General features: G+C 43.7%; 1 protein-coding gene across 1 annotated transcript in view; it reads left to right on the top strand.

Moving 5' to 3' along the window:
- LOC123604217 (multidrug and toxin extrusion protein 2-like) overlaps positions 1–2610 on the top strand; it is a 59939-nt gene extending 57329 nt beyond the window's left edge. Inside the window, exons 15-17 of the mRNA XM_045490029.1 lie at positions 449–543; positions 1582–1636; positions 1940–2610. Coding sequence (XP_045345985.1) covers positions 449–543; positions 1582–1636; positions 1940–2169 — 380 coding nt within the window. The 3' untranslated portion in view covers positions 2170–2610. The remainder of the gene's footprint in view (positions 1–448; positions 544–1581; positions 1637–1939) is intronic.
- The last annotated feature ends 14661 nt before the right edge of the window (positions 2611–17271 follow it).

Below are 17271 nucleotides of genomic sequence, written 5' to 3'. Positions count from 1 at the left end.
CCACCCCTCCAGCGCTCTGCCCAGCGTCTCCCACGGCCCTCACCACCCTGCCAGCCGTCACGTTTGCTCCCTTGTTTGCCCTGTGTCTCCCCCAGCAGCACAGAAGCTCCACGAGGGCACTGATCCCGTCAGCCTGTTCGGTTCTGTGTTAGACACAGCACTTCAGGCAGCGCCCGGCACAAACAAAGCCAGTAAATGTTTGTTAAACAGTCAACGTATGAAGCGGCGGACAGGCTCGGGCCGTTTTCACTCTTCGTGGGTCCGTTGCTCGCCACCGATCCACCCACGGTGAGCTTGAGTCTAATCCTGGCCCGTAATTATCTCAGTTTCAGGGGAGTTATTTTAACCACAGCTTATCGTGTAGATCCAGAAGTGGGGAAGCACGTTAATGACGACGGGAGCGTAACGGAAGGACCCGTGAGCCGTGACTCTCCCCCTCCATCCCTAGGTCTCTGGTCTGGATTGATAGTCTGTGTCTTCTTTCAAGCCCTTTTCTACCTGGTGCTCGTCTGGAGGACAGACTGGAAGAGAGTTGCAGAGCAGGTAAGAGCGTGTCCTTGGAGAAGCGTGGCTCTTGCCCGGTCGTGCGGCACCGGAAGGACTCTTCGCGGGTCAGAATGCCGAGAATGCCACGGGCGGCGTGACTCCCTTTGACCCGTGAAAAGGGTCTAAGGTGACAGTCAGGGGCCAAGAACATCACATCTCAGCGCATTTTCCTCTGAGTGTAGGGCCAGTGCAGGATCCGCTAACTAGGGCTCGACAACAACAGCAAGGAGTTAGCTTAGGAAGTATTTTGCTGTTTTCGTGTAACCGTCCTTAGAAGAGTAGTCGTCTTTTCCCCCTACTTACACTGAGTTGTTACGCGTTTTTAGGCCTCTTTTTACCGACATTTTTGGTCCGTGTTTTCCGTATGCTTGAGAGCATCTGTGATCGGTGGGAAGTAGGTGGGGCCGAGCCATACCCTGCATGGAGAGGACAGGCTCTTGAGTCACTGGGCATCGCCGTGTTGAACTGTGAGCCCCGTTTATTCTGTCGAGGCTTGAGATGGGATGGATGGGGGGCCGGCTTAGGGGCGGTGTCACCGATGAGGAGACGGGAGGATGAGCTCAGGTGCGCCAAGCGTCACTGCTTACCTCTTGTCCCCCCTCCAGGTTTCTCACGGCTTTGGCTCTCCTCATCGTGATGTATGATGTCTTCCGTAGCGTAGTGTGATTCGTGGAGGAAGTCAAGTGTACAGGGTATTAAGTTGGGCCATAAACTCTCCTCTGTGTGATAGCACCGTTTGCCTTTAGCCTTTATTCCTCATATCAGGAATCCAGCTTAGGAACACTGACGTGCACAGTGCAAAAAATGTTACATTTGCAACTAGAGCAGCGGGTGGCTTTTCACATTATTGTGAGCAGAGCACTGGGGAGAAGAGTGGTTGTTGAGTGTTACATCGTATCGTCACCGGCATTTCAGGCCCCAAAAGGACCGTGCTGGATGGTGGAAACCTTTAGCAATAGCTTGCATGAAGTTTTAACACGAGTACTAGCCTAACCTGACTTGCGCTTTGTCCACTTACGTGCCACTTGTTCTCAGGCACAGGTTCGAGCTGGTGTGAAAGGGATCAAAGAGGCCACGCCTGCACCAACAGGTAACAGAGGACATGGTCTAGTGCACTCGCTCTGCCTCGAGAGCCTGAAACGGGTTAGTGTGGCCAGAGTTGCTTAGTTTATGAGAGCCTGCTCTCTTGCATAATAAACCTTGTCTCTGCCATTATTAGAATGGGGAGATCCACCCTGGGTTCTCCTGTGAAACGTTCTTCATGTAACGTCACACACACCAGCCGGTAACTGACGGCATCGTTTATGATGCATTCTTGTGCAACTTCCCATAATATCCCTTTATTTCTGAACCCCCCTACGTAAGTGTATACTCCACTGTTCTCTGCAATCAGGTCTGCCCGTGTTGGAAAAAGAAGTCACCGATGAAGTGATTTTACCTGCTATCGTCAGATCCGAGAGCCAGACCCTGCAGCTAATGGTGATAGAAGAAAACAATCAGTATGCGGTGGCCACCGTTGGGGATGTTTTGACAGTGAAGCAGCTGATTTTCTATCGTGGAATGGCTCTAGCTGTTGCTGTTGCTGCCCTTTTAGCAGGAATTTTAATAAGAGTTTTTCAGTGAGCCTGGCTAAAATAGAAGAATTAGCAGCAGCCCACACACTAGACATGGTAATTATTGTGATATATGAAGCCTGGGAGGTGACCTCCCAGTTGTGGATGGAAAGGATATCAGTGATGTTTTCTTAGTTATCCCGAGAATCTGCACTATCCTGTTGGAGATCACGAAAGGAGTTCTAAGTTTCTCCTGAACATTTAACTCTATCATGGGTGATGAGTCTGTGGATTTGATATTCCCTGCCCTAAGTGTTCTGTACTCTTACATTGAATATCTTCTTTCTTTTGGGAAATTCGTTGCCCTCTAAACTTGATTGCTGATCCAGTTTTGTTTGTATTTCTAGGTTATCGTATTTAATCTTGTTAGTGAGTATTAAGTGCCTGTTCAAGTGCTGTCTCAGGTATTGCCGTATAAACTTTTCTAAAATAAACACCTTAAAATTGAAAATGTGTGCCGACGTGGGGATGCCTGGGTGGCTCAGTCGGTTAAGCGTCCAACTTTGGCCCAGGTGGTGATCTCACGGTTCGTGAGTTCGAGCCCCGCGTCGGGCTCTGTGCTGACAGCTTGGAGCCTGGAGCCTGCTTCAGATTCTGTGTTTCCCCCTCTCTCTGTCCCTCCCCAACTTATGATCTGTCTCTCTCTCTCTCTCAAGATAAATAAAAAAAAAAACTTTTTTCAGTGTGTGCTAATGATATTGTAAAATCTATCTAAATGATAACTTTTAGTTTTCAGCTTTTAAACACATTTTTTGTGGCAACTTTCCTATTAAAGAATCAACATCTGTTCTCTTCTGCTGCTCAGCTCCCCAAATGCTGGCAGTTACAGCTGCTCCCGTCCAAGCAGATTTTTAGGGTCTCTATGGGGAGTTTGAGCAGCCCAAATAGAAAATCCTAAAAAACATTACTAATATTGGGGATTCCCTCCACGAAACCCACCGGATGAGCCAGAGTGCAAGACTTTTATAGGGAAAGAAAACTTACATCCTCAAAGGGCCAATACCAAATATTGCAACCGTGATCTAGGACAGGATGCTATAGAATAAGACAGGAAAACTTTTGACTAAAATTCACATAACATGAAACGAACCAGTTCAGGTGTATAATTCAGTGGCATTTTGTACATTTCATACTCTTGTGATTTTGTGTTGTTTTTTTTTTAACTATGATACCATCTGAGTGGCTGTGAAGTGTCTCATTGTGGTTTTAGTTTCCATTTCAAATGCAGATGACAAATGGTGTTGAGTATCTTTTCATGGGGTTGTCTAGGTGTCTATCTTCTTTGGAGAAATGTTTGTTCAAGTCCTTTGCCCATTATTTTTTTAAGTTTGTTTATTCTGAGCGAGTGTGTGTGCGCAAGCCCGGGAGGGGCAGAAAGAGAGGGAGAGAGAGAGAGAGGATCCCGAGCAGGCCTGGTGCTGTCGGTGAGGAGCCCAATGCAGGGCTCGATCCCACCAACTGTGAGATCATGACGTGAGCCCGAAATCAAAAGTCAGATGCTTAACCAACTGAGCCACCCAGGCAACGCCCCCGCCCCCACCTCCACCTTTGCCCGTTTTTATTTTTTTTTTTTAATTTTATTTTTTTTTTTTTCAACGTTTATTTATTCTTGGGACAGAGAGAGACAGAGCATGAACAGGGGAGGGGCAGAGAGAGAGGGAGACACAGAATCGGAAGCAGGCTCCAGGCTCTGAGCCATCAGCCCAGAGCCCGACGCGGGGCTCGAACTCACGGACCGCGAGATCGTGACCTGGCTGAAGTCGGACGCTTAACCGACTGAGCCACCCAGGCGCCCCACCTTTGCCCGTTTTTAAATTGAGTGGTCTTTCTAGTGTTGAGTTAAGAGTTTCACATATGTGCATTCTGGATACTAGACCCTTGTCAGATGTAAGATCCGTGAGTATTTTCTCCCATTCAGTAGGTTGTATTTTCACTTCCTTGACGGTGTCCTCTGTTTCACAGAAAAGTTTTCATTTTGATGAAGCCCAGTGTGTCCTTTTTTTTTTTTTTTTTGGTTGCTTTTATCATATCTAAGAGTCCATTGCCACATGATAGGAAAAAAATTTAAGTGTTCTTGGAATCTAAAAATATTCTAGCAGAAATCAAAACCTAAATAGAAGACTGTTTCCTTCTAGGTGACATGTAAGGAGTTTGGAGGTCATCACCCCTGTCCTCGACGAAGAACACTAGAACGTATTTCTGCTTTGTCACCTCTGACACCAAATGTGTGGGTTTTTCTATACCAACAACCCATTCTCCAAACCACCCAGCACCAACTGAGATGTCCGGTGATTCCATTTAATTCTGACACGAAGTACCCAGAGTCAGTGTCAGACCCCCTGGTTAAGGGCTCAGACCCACAAGACTGACCCAGACTTCAGAAGCCAACTGCAAGGCCGGGTCGACCAGACTCCTCCCGACCGACCAACCGTCAGTTGGAGGTTTTTATGACCCACTTCTTGGATTTGGTAATTTGCTAGAACAGCTCACAGGACTCAGGAGAATGCTTTACGTAGGACTCCTGGTTTGTTACAAAGGATACAACTCAGGAACAGATAAATGGCAAAGATGCATAGGGGAAGGTGCAGGGGTCATCGATGGTGCTCAGAGGTTTCAGGCCCTCTTGGCATGTCCCCTTCTCGGCACCTCGATGTGTTCAGCAGTCCCGAAGTTCTACAAATCCTGTTCAGGGGTTCTTACGAAGGTTCCATTACACACACACACACACACACACACACACACACACACACACGTGTGATTGATTAAATCACTGGCCATTGGTGATTGGACTCCTCTCCAGCCCCGCTCCCCTTTCTGTCTTATTGTAGATCTTTCTATTGTCCATTGCTCTGAAGCCATCAAGGGCCCCCCCCTCCCCAGCAGTAATTTTATTAGCATAAGCTCAGGTGGGGTTGAAAGAGGCTTATCACGAATAACAAAAGATGCTCCTCTCACCCCCGCCCCCATCACTTAGCAAATTCCAAGGAATTTAGAAGCTGTTGTATCAGAAACTGCGGACAGACGTGGCTATCCCAATATCAAAGAGAACGCCTGAACAGACTGAATATCCACCATTCTTGTTAGATCCGTCAAAGGATTGAGGTCACAAGGATAACTGCTGCCCCCCAAATTGAAAAGACCGGAAGAGACAGCTTCCCACAGCAGAGGCAGCTGGAGCCAGGAATGGGAAAACTTCAGCTATGATTGACAAATTGCTGGAGACTTCCGTGTGGACAAGCTTAAGAGTTAAAAATCTCCCGGGGATCTTGTCATCGGTGGGTCCCGCACTTCTGTGAATTTTATCTTCGGGGCCCCATTCAGTTCTCAGGGTGTAGATCAGAGAAGAATTCTTTGTTAATGTTTCTACAGGAGGTAAGAGAAATGGAACCATTTAAAAATAGGCCCAGAGCATTCTGTGCTGTTTAACCAAAGCCCACCCTCAAGGGAAACTTTTACCAGAGGCCAGCTACCTAAGGGTTTTATCAGAACCTAAAGTGGTCGAAGGAAATCCCAGACTCCAGTTCCACCAGCCTTCCACAAGGAGGCCGTGAAATACCCAACTCCACTCCCTCTACCATCCCAGGGGAAGGAGTGACACTGAGAAGCATTCAGTAAAGATACGAAGGGAATAGTCCAGAGACAGTCTCTTTAAAAGACTGAGACCATGGGGCTCCTGGGTGGCTCAGTTGGTTAAGCCTCCGACTTCGGCTCAGGTCATGATCTCATGGTTCACGGGTTCAAGTCTTGTGTTGGGCTCTGTGCTGACAGCTCAGAGCCTGGAAACTACTCCGATTCTGTGTCTCCATCTCTCTCTGCCCTTCCCCCACTTGTGCGCACGTGCGCGCTCTCTCTCTCAAAAATAAACATTAAAAAAATTTAAAAAAAAAAATTTTTTTTTTTCAACGTTTATTTATTTTTGGGACAGAGAGAGACAGAGCATGAACGGGGGAGGGGCAGAGAGAGAGGGAGACACAGAATTGGAAACAGGCTCCAGGCTCTGAGCCATCAGCCCAGAGCCTGACGCGGGGCTCGAACCCACGGACCGCGAGATCGTGACCTGGCTGAAGTCGGACGCTTAACCGACTGCGCCACCCAGGCACCCCTAAAAATTTTTTTTAAAGAGGAATTAGATTAGTTGTAAATGTATATTGCAAACTCCAGGGTAACCACTAAAAACGTTTAAAGAAAGAATATAATCGATATGCTGGGAGAGGAGAGAAAATAGAATCCTCTAAAATGATAGGTTAAAACCGTGGAAGGCAGAAAGAAAGTGAAAGAGAAAAAAAGAACAAGAACTGCAAGCAGAAAAAGTAACACAATAAATAATCCCACTATATCAGTATTTCCACTCTCCTTTAAAAAAAAACAAAACAAAACTGGGTGCCTGGGTGGCTCAGTCTGTTAAACATCCAACTCTTTCGATTTCGGCTCAGGTCATGATCTCATGGTTTGTAAGACTGAGCCTCGCGTGGGGCTCTGCGCTCACAGTACAGAGCCTGTTTGGGATTCTCTGTCTCCCTCTCTCTGCCCCTCCCTGGCCTTGCATGTGTGCTCTCTCTCTCTCTCTCTCTCTCAAAAATGAGACAAAACAAAACTAGGAGTAGAAAGGAGCACCCTCAATGTGATAAAAGCCATATATGAAAAATGTGCAACCAAACTCAAGAGTGGAAGAGAAAGCTTTTCCCTTAAAATCAAGGATAGGACAAGGATGCATACTTGTACTAATTCTACTCAGCATAGTACTGCAAGTACCCAGAGTGTTAGGCAAAGGAAAGAGAGAGAGGAAAGGGAAGGAAGGAAGGAAGGGAAGAGGAAGGAGGAAAGAAAAGAAAAAAAAAAAAAGAGAGGGAAGGAAGGAAAGGAACTAAAAGGCACCCAAACTGCAGAAGAAGTAAAATTACCTATATTCAGGGCGCCTGGGTGGCTCAGTCGGTTAAGCGTCCGACTTCAGCTCAGGTCACGATCTCGCGGTCCGTGAGTTCGAGCCCCGCGTCGGGCTCTGGGCTGATGGCTCAGAGCCTGGAGCCTGTTTCCGATTCTGTGTCTCCCTCTCTCTCTGCCCCTCCCCCGTTCATGCTCTGTCTCTCTCTGTCTCAAAAATAGATAAAAAACATTTAAAAAAATGAAAAAAAATAATAATTAAAATTACCTATATTCATAAATGGCATGATATTATATGTAGTAAACCTTAGAGATTCTGTGAAACCGTTAGGCCTAATGAACACGTTCAGCAAAGTTGCAGGATATAAATAAACGCACAAAATGAGTTGTATCTCTGTCTAGACACTAGCAATGAGCAATCCAAAAAGGAAAGTTGGAAAACAATCCCATTTTATGGTCGCATGAAAAGAATAAAATATCTAGGAGTAAATTGACCAAGGAGACAAAAAAATAAATAAAAATTCTATGCTGAAAACTATAAAACATGGCTGAAAGATTATTAAAGACAAATAGAAGAGACATCCTGTGTTCACGGATTAGAAAAGCTAATATTGTTAAGATAATAATATCACCCAAAGTGATCTACAGATACAAGGTAGTCCCTATCAAAATCCCAAAGACATGTTGCAGAAATAGAAAAACCCATTCTAAAATTCAAATGGAATCTCGGGGGACCCAAACAGCCAAAACTTCTTGAAAAAGAACAAAGTTGGAGGTCTCATACTTCCTGATTTCAAAACATATTACAAAGCTACATAACCAAACCATGTGGTATTGGCATAAGATGGACAGATAGACCAATGGACAGAATTGAGACCCCAAATAAACCTTTGCATATAGGGTCAAATGATTTTCAGCAAGACTGCCAAGACCAGTCAATGGGGAAAGGACAGTCTTTTCACTAAATGGTGCTGGAAAAATCAGTAATCTGCATGAAAAAGAATGAAGTTGGACTTTTACCTAACACCATACAGAAAATTAATTCAAAATGTGTAAAAAACCTAATTACAAGAGCTAAAACTGTAAAACACACACACACACACACACACACAGGGGGAAATCTTTAAGACACTGGATTTGGCAGTGATTTCTTGGATGTGATACCAAATGAATAAGCAAAAAAGAAAAGATAGATCGTTTGGGTTTCATCAAAATTAAAAAACTCCTGTGCATCAGAAGATACTTTTCAAGAGTGTGAAAAGGCAACACAATGAATGGATGGAAATATTTGCAAATCCTTTATATGAAGGGGATTGATGTCTAGTGTCTAGAATATGTAAAGAACTTCTACAGATCAATAACAAAAAAACAAACAGCCCAATTCAAAAATGGTCAAAGGACTTGAATAGACATTTCTCCATGAAAAATGAACAAATGGCCAGTCAACACAAGAAAACATTCTTTACGTACGTCACTCACTGGTCATTAGGAAGAGGCCAATTCATAACACCACGAGACTTCCCTTCACACCAATTCCAATGGCCATTATAACAAGATAATGGAAAATGACAAGTGTTGGCAAGGATGTAGACTGAATGGAAATTGTGCGTTGCTGATAGGAATGTAAAATGGTGTAGCCGCTGTGACAGTATGTGTGATGTTTATCAATTAAATGTAAATTACCATATGAGGCAACAATTCCACTTCTAGTTATATGCCCAAAGGAATTGAAAGCCGGGGAATCAAATACTTGTATGGCACTGTTCACAGCAGCATTTTTCACAATAGCCAAGGTGGAAGCAACCCAAAGGTCGAGCAACAGGTAAATGGATAAACAAAATATTGTATATACATACAGTGGAATATTATTCAGCCAATAAGGAATGAAATTTGGATACATGCTATAACTTGGGTGAATCTGGATACCATGATTCTAAGGGAAATAAGTCATATGTAAAAAGGACCATTTTCTTATACCATAGACAAAAATAAAGCCAAAATGTATTAAAGACCAAATGTGAGACCTGAAACCATAAAAATCCTAGAAGAAAACATAGGCAGTAATCTCCTTGACACTTAGCAATGTGTTTATGGATGTGTCTCTCTGCGCAATGGAAACAAAAGCGAAAATAAACTGTTGGGACTGCACCAAAATAAAAAGCTTTTGTACAGCAAAGGAAATGATCAACAACAGAAAAAGAGAGCCTACTGAATGGGAGAAGATATTTGCAAATGACATATCCAATAAGGGGTTAAAGTATATGAAGAACTTAATATAACACCACCAAAGCATCAAAAATGGGCAGAGGACCTGAATAGACATTTTTCCAAAGAAGACCTACAGATGGCCGACAGACACATGAAAAGATGCTCAACATCACTCATCATCAAGGAAATGCAAATCAAAACCACAGTGAGGGGCGCCCGGGTAGCTCATTTGGTTAAGCGTCTGACTTCAGCTCAGGTCATGATCTCGCAGTTCAGAGTTCGAGCCCTGACTCAGGCTCTGTGCTGACAGCTCAGATCCTGGAGCCTGCTTCAGATTCTGGATCCCTCTCTCTCTGCCCCTCCCCTGCCTTCTCTCTCTCTCTCTCTCTCTTAAAAATAAATAAACATTAAAAAAAAAAATTTTTTTTTAATTTGACCCCTTCCTTGCACTAAGAGAACATAGTAGAAGTCCATGAAATATTGAAGAACTTTTCAAGGCAGAAATTGTAATAGACAAAAGAAGAAAAGAAATTGTAACAGAAACACGAATTTAGGCAAACACAAAGATTATACCAAGGACCTCTATCTTCTGTTGATGCCCCAACAAAGGTTTCATTCACAGCTTGATGAAGATTCCCTGACCCTTTGAAAGCTAGTGTGGGGGCGCCTGGGTGGCGCAGTCGGTTAAGCGTCCGACTTCAGCCAGGTCACGATCTCACGGTCCGTGAGTTCGAGCCCCGCGTCGGGCTCTGGGCTGATGGCTCAGAGCCTGGAGCCTGTTTCCGATTCTGTGTCTCCCTCTCTCTCTGCCCCTCCCCCGTTCATGCTCTGTCTCTCTCTGTCCCAAAAATAAATAAACGTTGAAAAAAAAAAAAAAAATGAAAGCTAGTGTGTCACAGCGTGCTCCTAGGTCTTTCTCTTTAAGCGTATGTGACCGGGGTTCCCAAGCTTTTTTTGGCTCCTGGTACCCTTAGTATTTCAGTCCTTTTTTTCATGGCACCGCTAGTCCAAAAGAAATACCTAGTAGTTCTTACCAATTAGGTCTAAGCAGCTTCATAATCACTTACCTCCTAACAAGTTCGTAGCTATTTAAAGAAAATAATACAAATTGAAAAAAATTAGGATTTTTTTTGTTTCATTATTTAAAAAGGCACTGTTCCTTACTAATGGGATATTTGTACCTGCTGGGCACTGCACGACTTCCCAAACATTGAAGTCAGGCTAGATACTGTCACCCTCGTTATCTATTTCACACTGATTTCCAGCCAGGAACATTGCAACTGCTGAAAACCCAGTTTTGCAAGAATGTGACATTGTCGAGAAAGTATACAGTGCAATCTAATGCTGGAATTGTGAAGCGCCTTCAGCTAATAGCTTGCTTGGAGTCTGACAGATGTCAAACATCATTGTTTCCCCTGAAAATTGAAAGTCTCTTACCACACCTAGGAATTCACTGCCGCTTCCCCAGGCACCTTGGGGAATTTAAGAACCACGAGTACATACGGAGAAAAAAGTCTGGAAGAAGATACCACGTTAACAGTGGATGCTTCTAAGTGCTGGTATTACAGATAGTTTTTACTTCTCTATACTTTTCTGTATTTGCTGAAAAAAAATTACAGTGAATTTGCATTACTTTTATAGTCAGGAGAAGCGAACGATGAGGCAGATTCCCAAAAATTAAGAATTCAAGGAATAGCAAGTGTTGTCAAGGATTTGAAATAACAGGAACTCCTACACTACTGGTGAGAACGTTAACTTGTACAACCATTTTGGAAAACAGTTTGTGTTATCTAGTAAAATTGAAAGTAAAGAAAGAAAGTCTAGGGTGCCTGGGTGGCTCAGTCGGTTAAGCATCCAACTCTTGATCTCAGCTCACGTTTTGATCTCAGGGTCATGTATTCAAGGCCTGCGTTGGGCTCCATGCTGAGCATGAATCCTACTTAAAATTTTTTTTAAGTGATTATAATAAAACCTATGATTCACTATTTCCATTATTAGTTACAAACTCTAAGTAGTCCCCATATATGCCATGGTACCTGCACAAGAGTATTCACTGCAACATTGTAATAGCCCCAAATAGAAATAACCCAAATGCTTGCCTATGGAATAGATAATTGTGCATATTATGCATTCAATGAGCTACTCCTCGGATGAGAAAATAATTGGAATACGCATTCATTACTAATGTAAAGCTAAGCTAAAGAAAGGAACAAAAGAACGCGTAAGAATGCCTCCATTTAGAAGAGACTAGAGAACATGAGAAACCAAAATACAGAATAGTTTATGGAAACTAAGTAAAACAAAGCATGAGGTGGGTTGATTCAGGGAAGGAGAGGAAGTCAAGGAACGTGGGATCCATTCATCTTCAACTTTGCAAGGGAATGTGGTTGTGGGAATCTGGAAACTGCCAGCTTTCTCAGGGAAGTAGGAAGCGAGGTCCTAGCTGAGGGTAAGATGATGAAGGGGGGTTGGAGGAAGTTTGAGGTCAGAGGAGAAGGCGTGAAACTGTGGAGAAGAGGAGTAGGGGTGTTAATGGATTGGGAAATACAGTGTGATTACCAGGTGGCATTAAGGGCCATTTGAGGTTCGAAGTCATGAACTTTAAATGAAAACAGCAGAGTTCGGGGTTTTTCTCCTGGATGCAGACTGACTCATATAAACAGTCGCCACAGGGGCGCCTGGGTGGCGCAGTCGGTTGAGCGTCCGACTTCAGCCAGGTCACGATCTCGCGGTCCGTGAGTTCGAGCCCCGCGTCAGGCTCTGGGCTGATGGCTCAGAGCCTGGAGCCTGTTTCCGATTCTGTGTCTCCCTCTCTCTCTGCCCCTCCCCCGTTCATTCTCTGTCTCTCTCTGTCCCAAAAATAAATAAACGTTGAAAAAAAAAATTAAAAAAAAAAAAAAAAACAGTCGCCACAAAAAAAATAAGGTTTTAGGGCAATTCCACTACTAAGTGTTCACCCAAAGAATACATAAATCCTAATTTGAAGGGATACATGCACCCTGATGTTAATAGCAGCATTATCAACACTAGCCAAATTATGGAAACAGCCCAAGTGTCTATTGACTGATGAATGGATAAAGAAGATGTGGTATATACATACCACGGAATATCACTGAGCCATCAAAAAGAATGAAAGCGTGCCATTGGCAACGATGTGGAGGGAGCTAGTGTGTATTATGCCAACCAGAAGAGAAAAACACCATATGATTTCACTCGAGTGGAATTTCAGAAACAAAACAAATGGTCATATGGGTAAAAAAAAAAAAGAGAGGAAAACCAAGAAACAGACTCTTAGCTCTAGAGAACAGACTGATGGTTACCAGAGGGGAGGTGGGCGAGAGGACGGGTGAGAGAGGTGATGGGGATTAAGGAGGGTCCTTGGGGTGATGAGCACTGGGTGATGTGCAGAAGTGCTGAATCACTATATTGTACACCTGCAACCTGTAATACACTGTATGTCAACTAACTGCAATTTAAATAAAAACTTAAAAAAAAATAAGGTTTTATATTTTGTTTTGAGAAAAGCAAGCCTATACGAATAGCTGAACGTCGCTAAATCAGGCTTCCGCTCAGTCACCACATGGCATCCTTACCCCCGACCACACTTGCCCATAGGAAACCTTCACTAGTTTTCTCTGCGGCCTTCCAATTTTTTCTTCATGCAACAATAAGGAAATATGAATATATTTTTATCCCCACCATTTCTTACACAATTGGTAGCATACACCATGTATCATCTTGCTTTTTTTTTTTTTTTTTCACTTAATGGTATATTCTAGAGGTATTTCCATTTCTACTCTGAAAGCTTTCTTCTTTTCTTCTTTCCTTTTTTTTTAAATTTTAGAGTCACATGATATTCCACTGTGTGGCTGTTCTGTAGGGTTTATTTAACCAGCACCCTAGAGGTAAACCCTTAGATTATTTCTAGTCTTTTGCTGTTATAGACAGTGCTGACATTATATATGTGCTTATGTGTTTATCGTTTGTCTCATTAAAATTACCCTTCAGGGTGAGATCCTGGTCTTAGTCACTGTTAACAACTCTAAAGCCTAGAACAGCCTGACATACAGTAAGTGCATAATAACTATTTGCTGTGTGCATGCATAAGGGAATGAGCGGCACCCTCCTGTAGTCTACAGCCAGTATCCCTGTGTTACCTACTTTTCTGGTTTTCTCCACTGCTTGTGATTCGAGTCACGTTAGAAGTATTTATGGCACTATCCTTGATGAAGCAAAGAATAGGCAAGTCTTACAAATGTCTCTGTTTCTTATGTATAAACAGTGTCACACATTTCGTTTCCTGTGTGGTATTTCACATGTGGGCACCCATATCTTCAGGGATATAATTCTCATAACAAGACATGCTGGGTCAAATTGAATTGGTAATTTTCATAATATAACCCAAATACCCTTTTACACTCCATGAGCAGCATACAAGAATCACTATCTTCCCATAGCCTTGCCAACAGAGTATGTTGAGAAACTTCTGGATTTTAGCTGACTTTGATAGGAAGAGGCCACATCTCAGGGTGCTTTTAAGTTGCATGTGTCTTACTAGGAGTGACGTTGAGCCTCATTTTATACATTCAAGGGCCATTTGATTTTTTTTTCTAAAAACTGTTCATGTCCTTCGCCCATTTTTTTTCTATTAGGGTGTGGTCTTCCCCCCCCCCCCCCCTTAATTTTCAGAAGCTCTTAATCCGCTAATAAATATGGCTTCATCAGGGCCCTGGAATCCAGCCCGCTTCAGATGAACAATGATTCCTGTTGGTGAGGAGCTACATGAAAAGGTGGAAGAAGAGTGGGAGCTTTTGCTTCCTCTCATGTCTCAGATACGGTTCCAATAACATGTGCTGTGTTCAAGAAACAATCGAAGAAGAAAGGTTAAAACATCAGTGGCAGAGAAGGTTAGATTAAAGTGTAGACTAGGGGCACCTAGGTGGCTCAGTCGGTTAAGCATCCAACTTCGGCTCAGGTCATGATCTCACGGTTCGTGGGTTCGAGCCCCGCATCGGGCTCTCTGCTTTCAGTACAGAGCCCGCTTCAGATCCTCTGCCCGCCTCTGTCTCTGCCCCTCCCCTGCTTGTGCTCTCCTTATCTTTCTCAAGAATAAATAAACTTAAAAAAAAAATGAATGAATAAAAATGGAGACTAGAAACGTATATCACTCTTCTTCCTGCTCCAAATCCCATTGAAATGGTAGGTGTTTTTGTTTTAAGTAGCCTTCATGTCCAGCAAGGAGCCCAACGCAGGGTTTGAACTCAGGACCCTGAGATAAGACCTGAGCTGAGATCAAGAGTCAGACGCTTAACAACGGAGCGACCCAGACACCCCCTGAAACGGTAAAAATACCATTTCTAAACTAGACATCTGGGGGAACTCCTAGGTGATAAAAAACTGATGAGATCATGGGGCGCCTGGGTGGCGCAGTCGGTTAAGCGTCCGACTTCAGCCAGGTCACGATCTCGCGGTCCGTGAGTTCGAGCCCCACGTCGGGCGCTGGGCTGATGGCTCAGAGCCTGGAGCCTGTTTCCGATTCTGTGTCTCTCTCTCTCTGCCCCTCCCCCGTTCATGCTCTGTCTCTCTCTGTCCCAAAAATAAAAAATAAAACTTAAAAAAAAAAAAAAAAACTGATGAGATCAGATTGACAGAGAATTAGAGTAAGAGAAAATGTGGTCCAAATCATAAGTAGGAGAGTACTAGAATAGCAGTTTCCAACAAAATGCCAGAGAATCAACAAGCTTTGAGTTAAAAAAAAATTTTTTTTTTAAACGTTTATTTATTTTTGAGAGGAGAGAGACACAGCATGAACGGGGGAGGGGCAGAGAGAGAGGGAGACACAGAATCCGAAACAGCCTCCAGGCTCTGAGCTGTCAGCAGAGAGCCCGACGCGGGGCTTGAACTCACGGACTGTGAGATCGTGACCTGAGCCGAAGTCGGACGCTCAACCGACTGAGCCACCCAGGCGCCCCAACAAGCTTTGAGTTAAATGCAGAGAACAGCAGGGGGGCTCTGGGCATCATCAGGGTAATTCAAACAACTTTTTTAAAAAAAGATTATTTATGAGAGAGAGAGAGTGAGAGTGTGAGTAAGTGGGGGAGGGGCAAAGAGAGAATCCCAAGCGTGCTCCGTGTTTCAGCACAGAGCCCGATGTGGGGATCGAACTCACAGATTGTGAGATCACGACCTGAGCCAAAATCAAGAGTCAGATGCTTAATCACCTGAGCCACCCAGGCGCCCCAGGGTAACTCCACTATGCTCTCTGGAGAACTGGGGACAAACAGTCCCTCTCCCTCAATATGCTAAGTTGCTGGTGGCAGCCACATTTGCCCTGGGGCAAAGCCCTGAAAACTACTTCCTGGATAAACACTCCACCCAAGGAGAGCTCACAGAGTACGTGCTGGGACTGGAAATGGCAGCAGAGCAAAGCTCATGGTAACTGCAAATACAAGAAAGCCTGCTGGAACTCAAGCTCTTCAACCCAACCGGGGCAATAAGACAGGTACAACAGGTGAGATGCAAATGTGGAAAGAAATAGACAAAGAGTGCAGTTAATTGTATGGGATAAGATCACCCATCTAGAAAATACAAAAGAGCTGAAAAATTATTAGTCTTAGAAAACTTGTAAGATACGAGGTCAGCTTTCAAAAGCCAAAAGCTTTCCACATCATCAGTTATCAATTAGAAATTTTAATTAAGGGGCACCTGGGTGGCTCAGTCGATTAAGCGTCCAACTTCGGCTCAGGTCATGATCTCACAGCTCGTGAGTTCAAGACCAGTGTCAGGCTCTGTGCTGACAGCTCAGAGCCTGGAGCCTGCTCTGGATTCTGTGTCTCCCTCTATGCCCCTCCTCTGATCATCTTCTGTCTGTCTGTCTCAATAAACATTTAAGAAAAAAAAAGGTAAAAGATGATAAAAAGATAAATTATGTTCTCTCTGCTTAAGTAGCTTCTATTTACTGGTGCACATTTCATATGATTTATTTAATTTTTTGATATCTGCATTAATCTGTGCTTGAAGCATAGGATTAGCATGAATCCTGGGAAGGAACACACAGCATCTACGGTGAAACAGGGTAATCCTGGGGTAGAATGGGCAAAATGCACATTCACACTCCCCAGAGCTCAGTCAGGTATTTATGCAGATGAGTAACCTGAACTCTTCAGTTTTGCAAAAGAGTAAAGACGTTCCCAGACAATGGGAGACACATCTGTCAACCCTGTCAGTAGTCTGTGGCCTCACCCCATCCCATACCCACCTGCATTCCATTCCTAGGTGTTTACACGAGAGAGATGGGAGAATATGTCCACAAAACGGCCTCTGTGTGAATGTTCATGGAAGGTTTATTGGTAATAACCCCAAACTTAACAAGTCAGATGTGCATCAGCAATGGATAAACACATTGTGGTATGTCCATACAAAGCAATACTACTCAGCAATAAAAAAGGAAAGGACTATTGATGCATGCAACAACGTGAGTAAATGCCGAGTAAGCTGGGTGAAAATGACTATATATTGTATAATTCCATTTATATAAAATTCCAGAAGTGATCAACTAAATGATAGACATAGAAAGCAGCTCACTGGTTGCATTTGGGTGAGAACAGTGAGGGAAAAATTCTAAAGGAGGACACAGAAATATTTGGGGTAAATGTTCGTTACGATTGTGATGATGGTTTCATCAATGTGTACATAGGTCAAAACTTACCGAATTGTACCCTTACTCAATATATGTGCAGTTCTGTGACAAGAGGGCCTCAATAAAGCTGTAAAAAAAAAAGGTCCAAGAGGAGAAAATGACAAAATTGTGCCAATACAAAGGAAAATCAAAATGGGAAATCCTGGGCGTGTGGGTGGCTCAGTGTGCAAAGTGTCTGACTCTTGGTTTCAGCTGACTTTGAGAAAACAGAGTACTCTCCATAATGTGAGTACTCTCCAAAACTTCAACTCTTTCCTGGCTTTCCAGCCTGACAGTGCCTTAAATCTCTCTGTCTCTCTGTGTCCCTGAAAAGCCCTAATAAAG

The sequence above is a fragment of the Leopardus geoffroyi genome, chromosome E1 (genome assembly GCF_018350155.1).
Source record: "Leopardus geoffroyi isolate Oge1 chromosome E1, O.geoffroyi_Oge1_pat1.0, whole genome shotgun sequence".
NCBI lineage: Eukaryota > Metazoa > Chordata > Mammalia > Carnivora > Felidae > Leopardus > Leopardus geoffroyi.
This window is presented reverse-complemented; position numbering and strand designations above follow the sequence as displayed.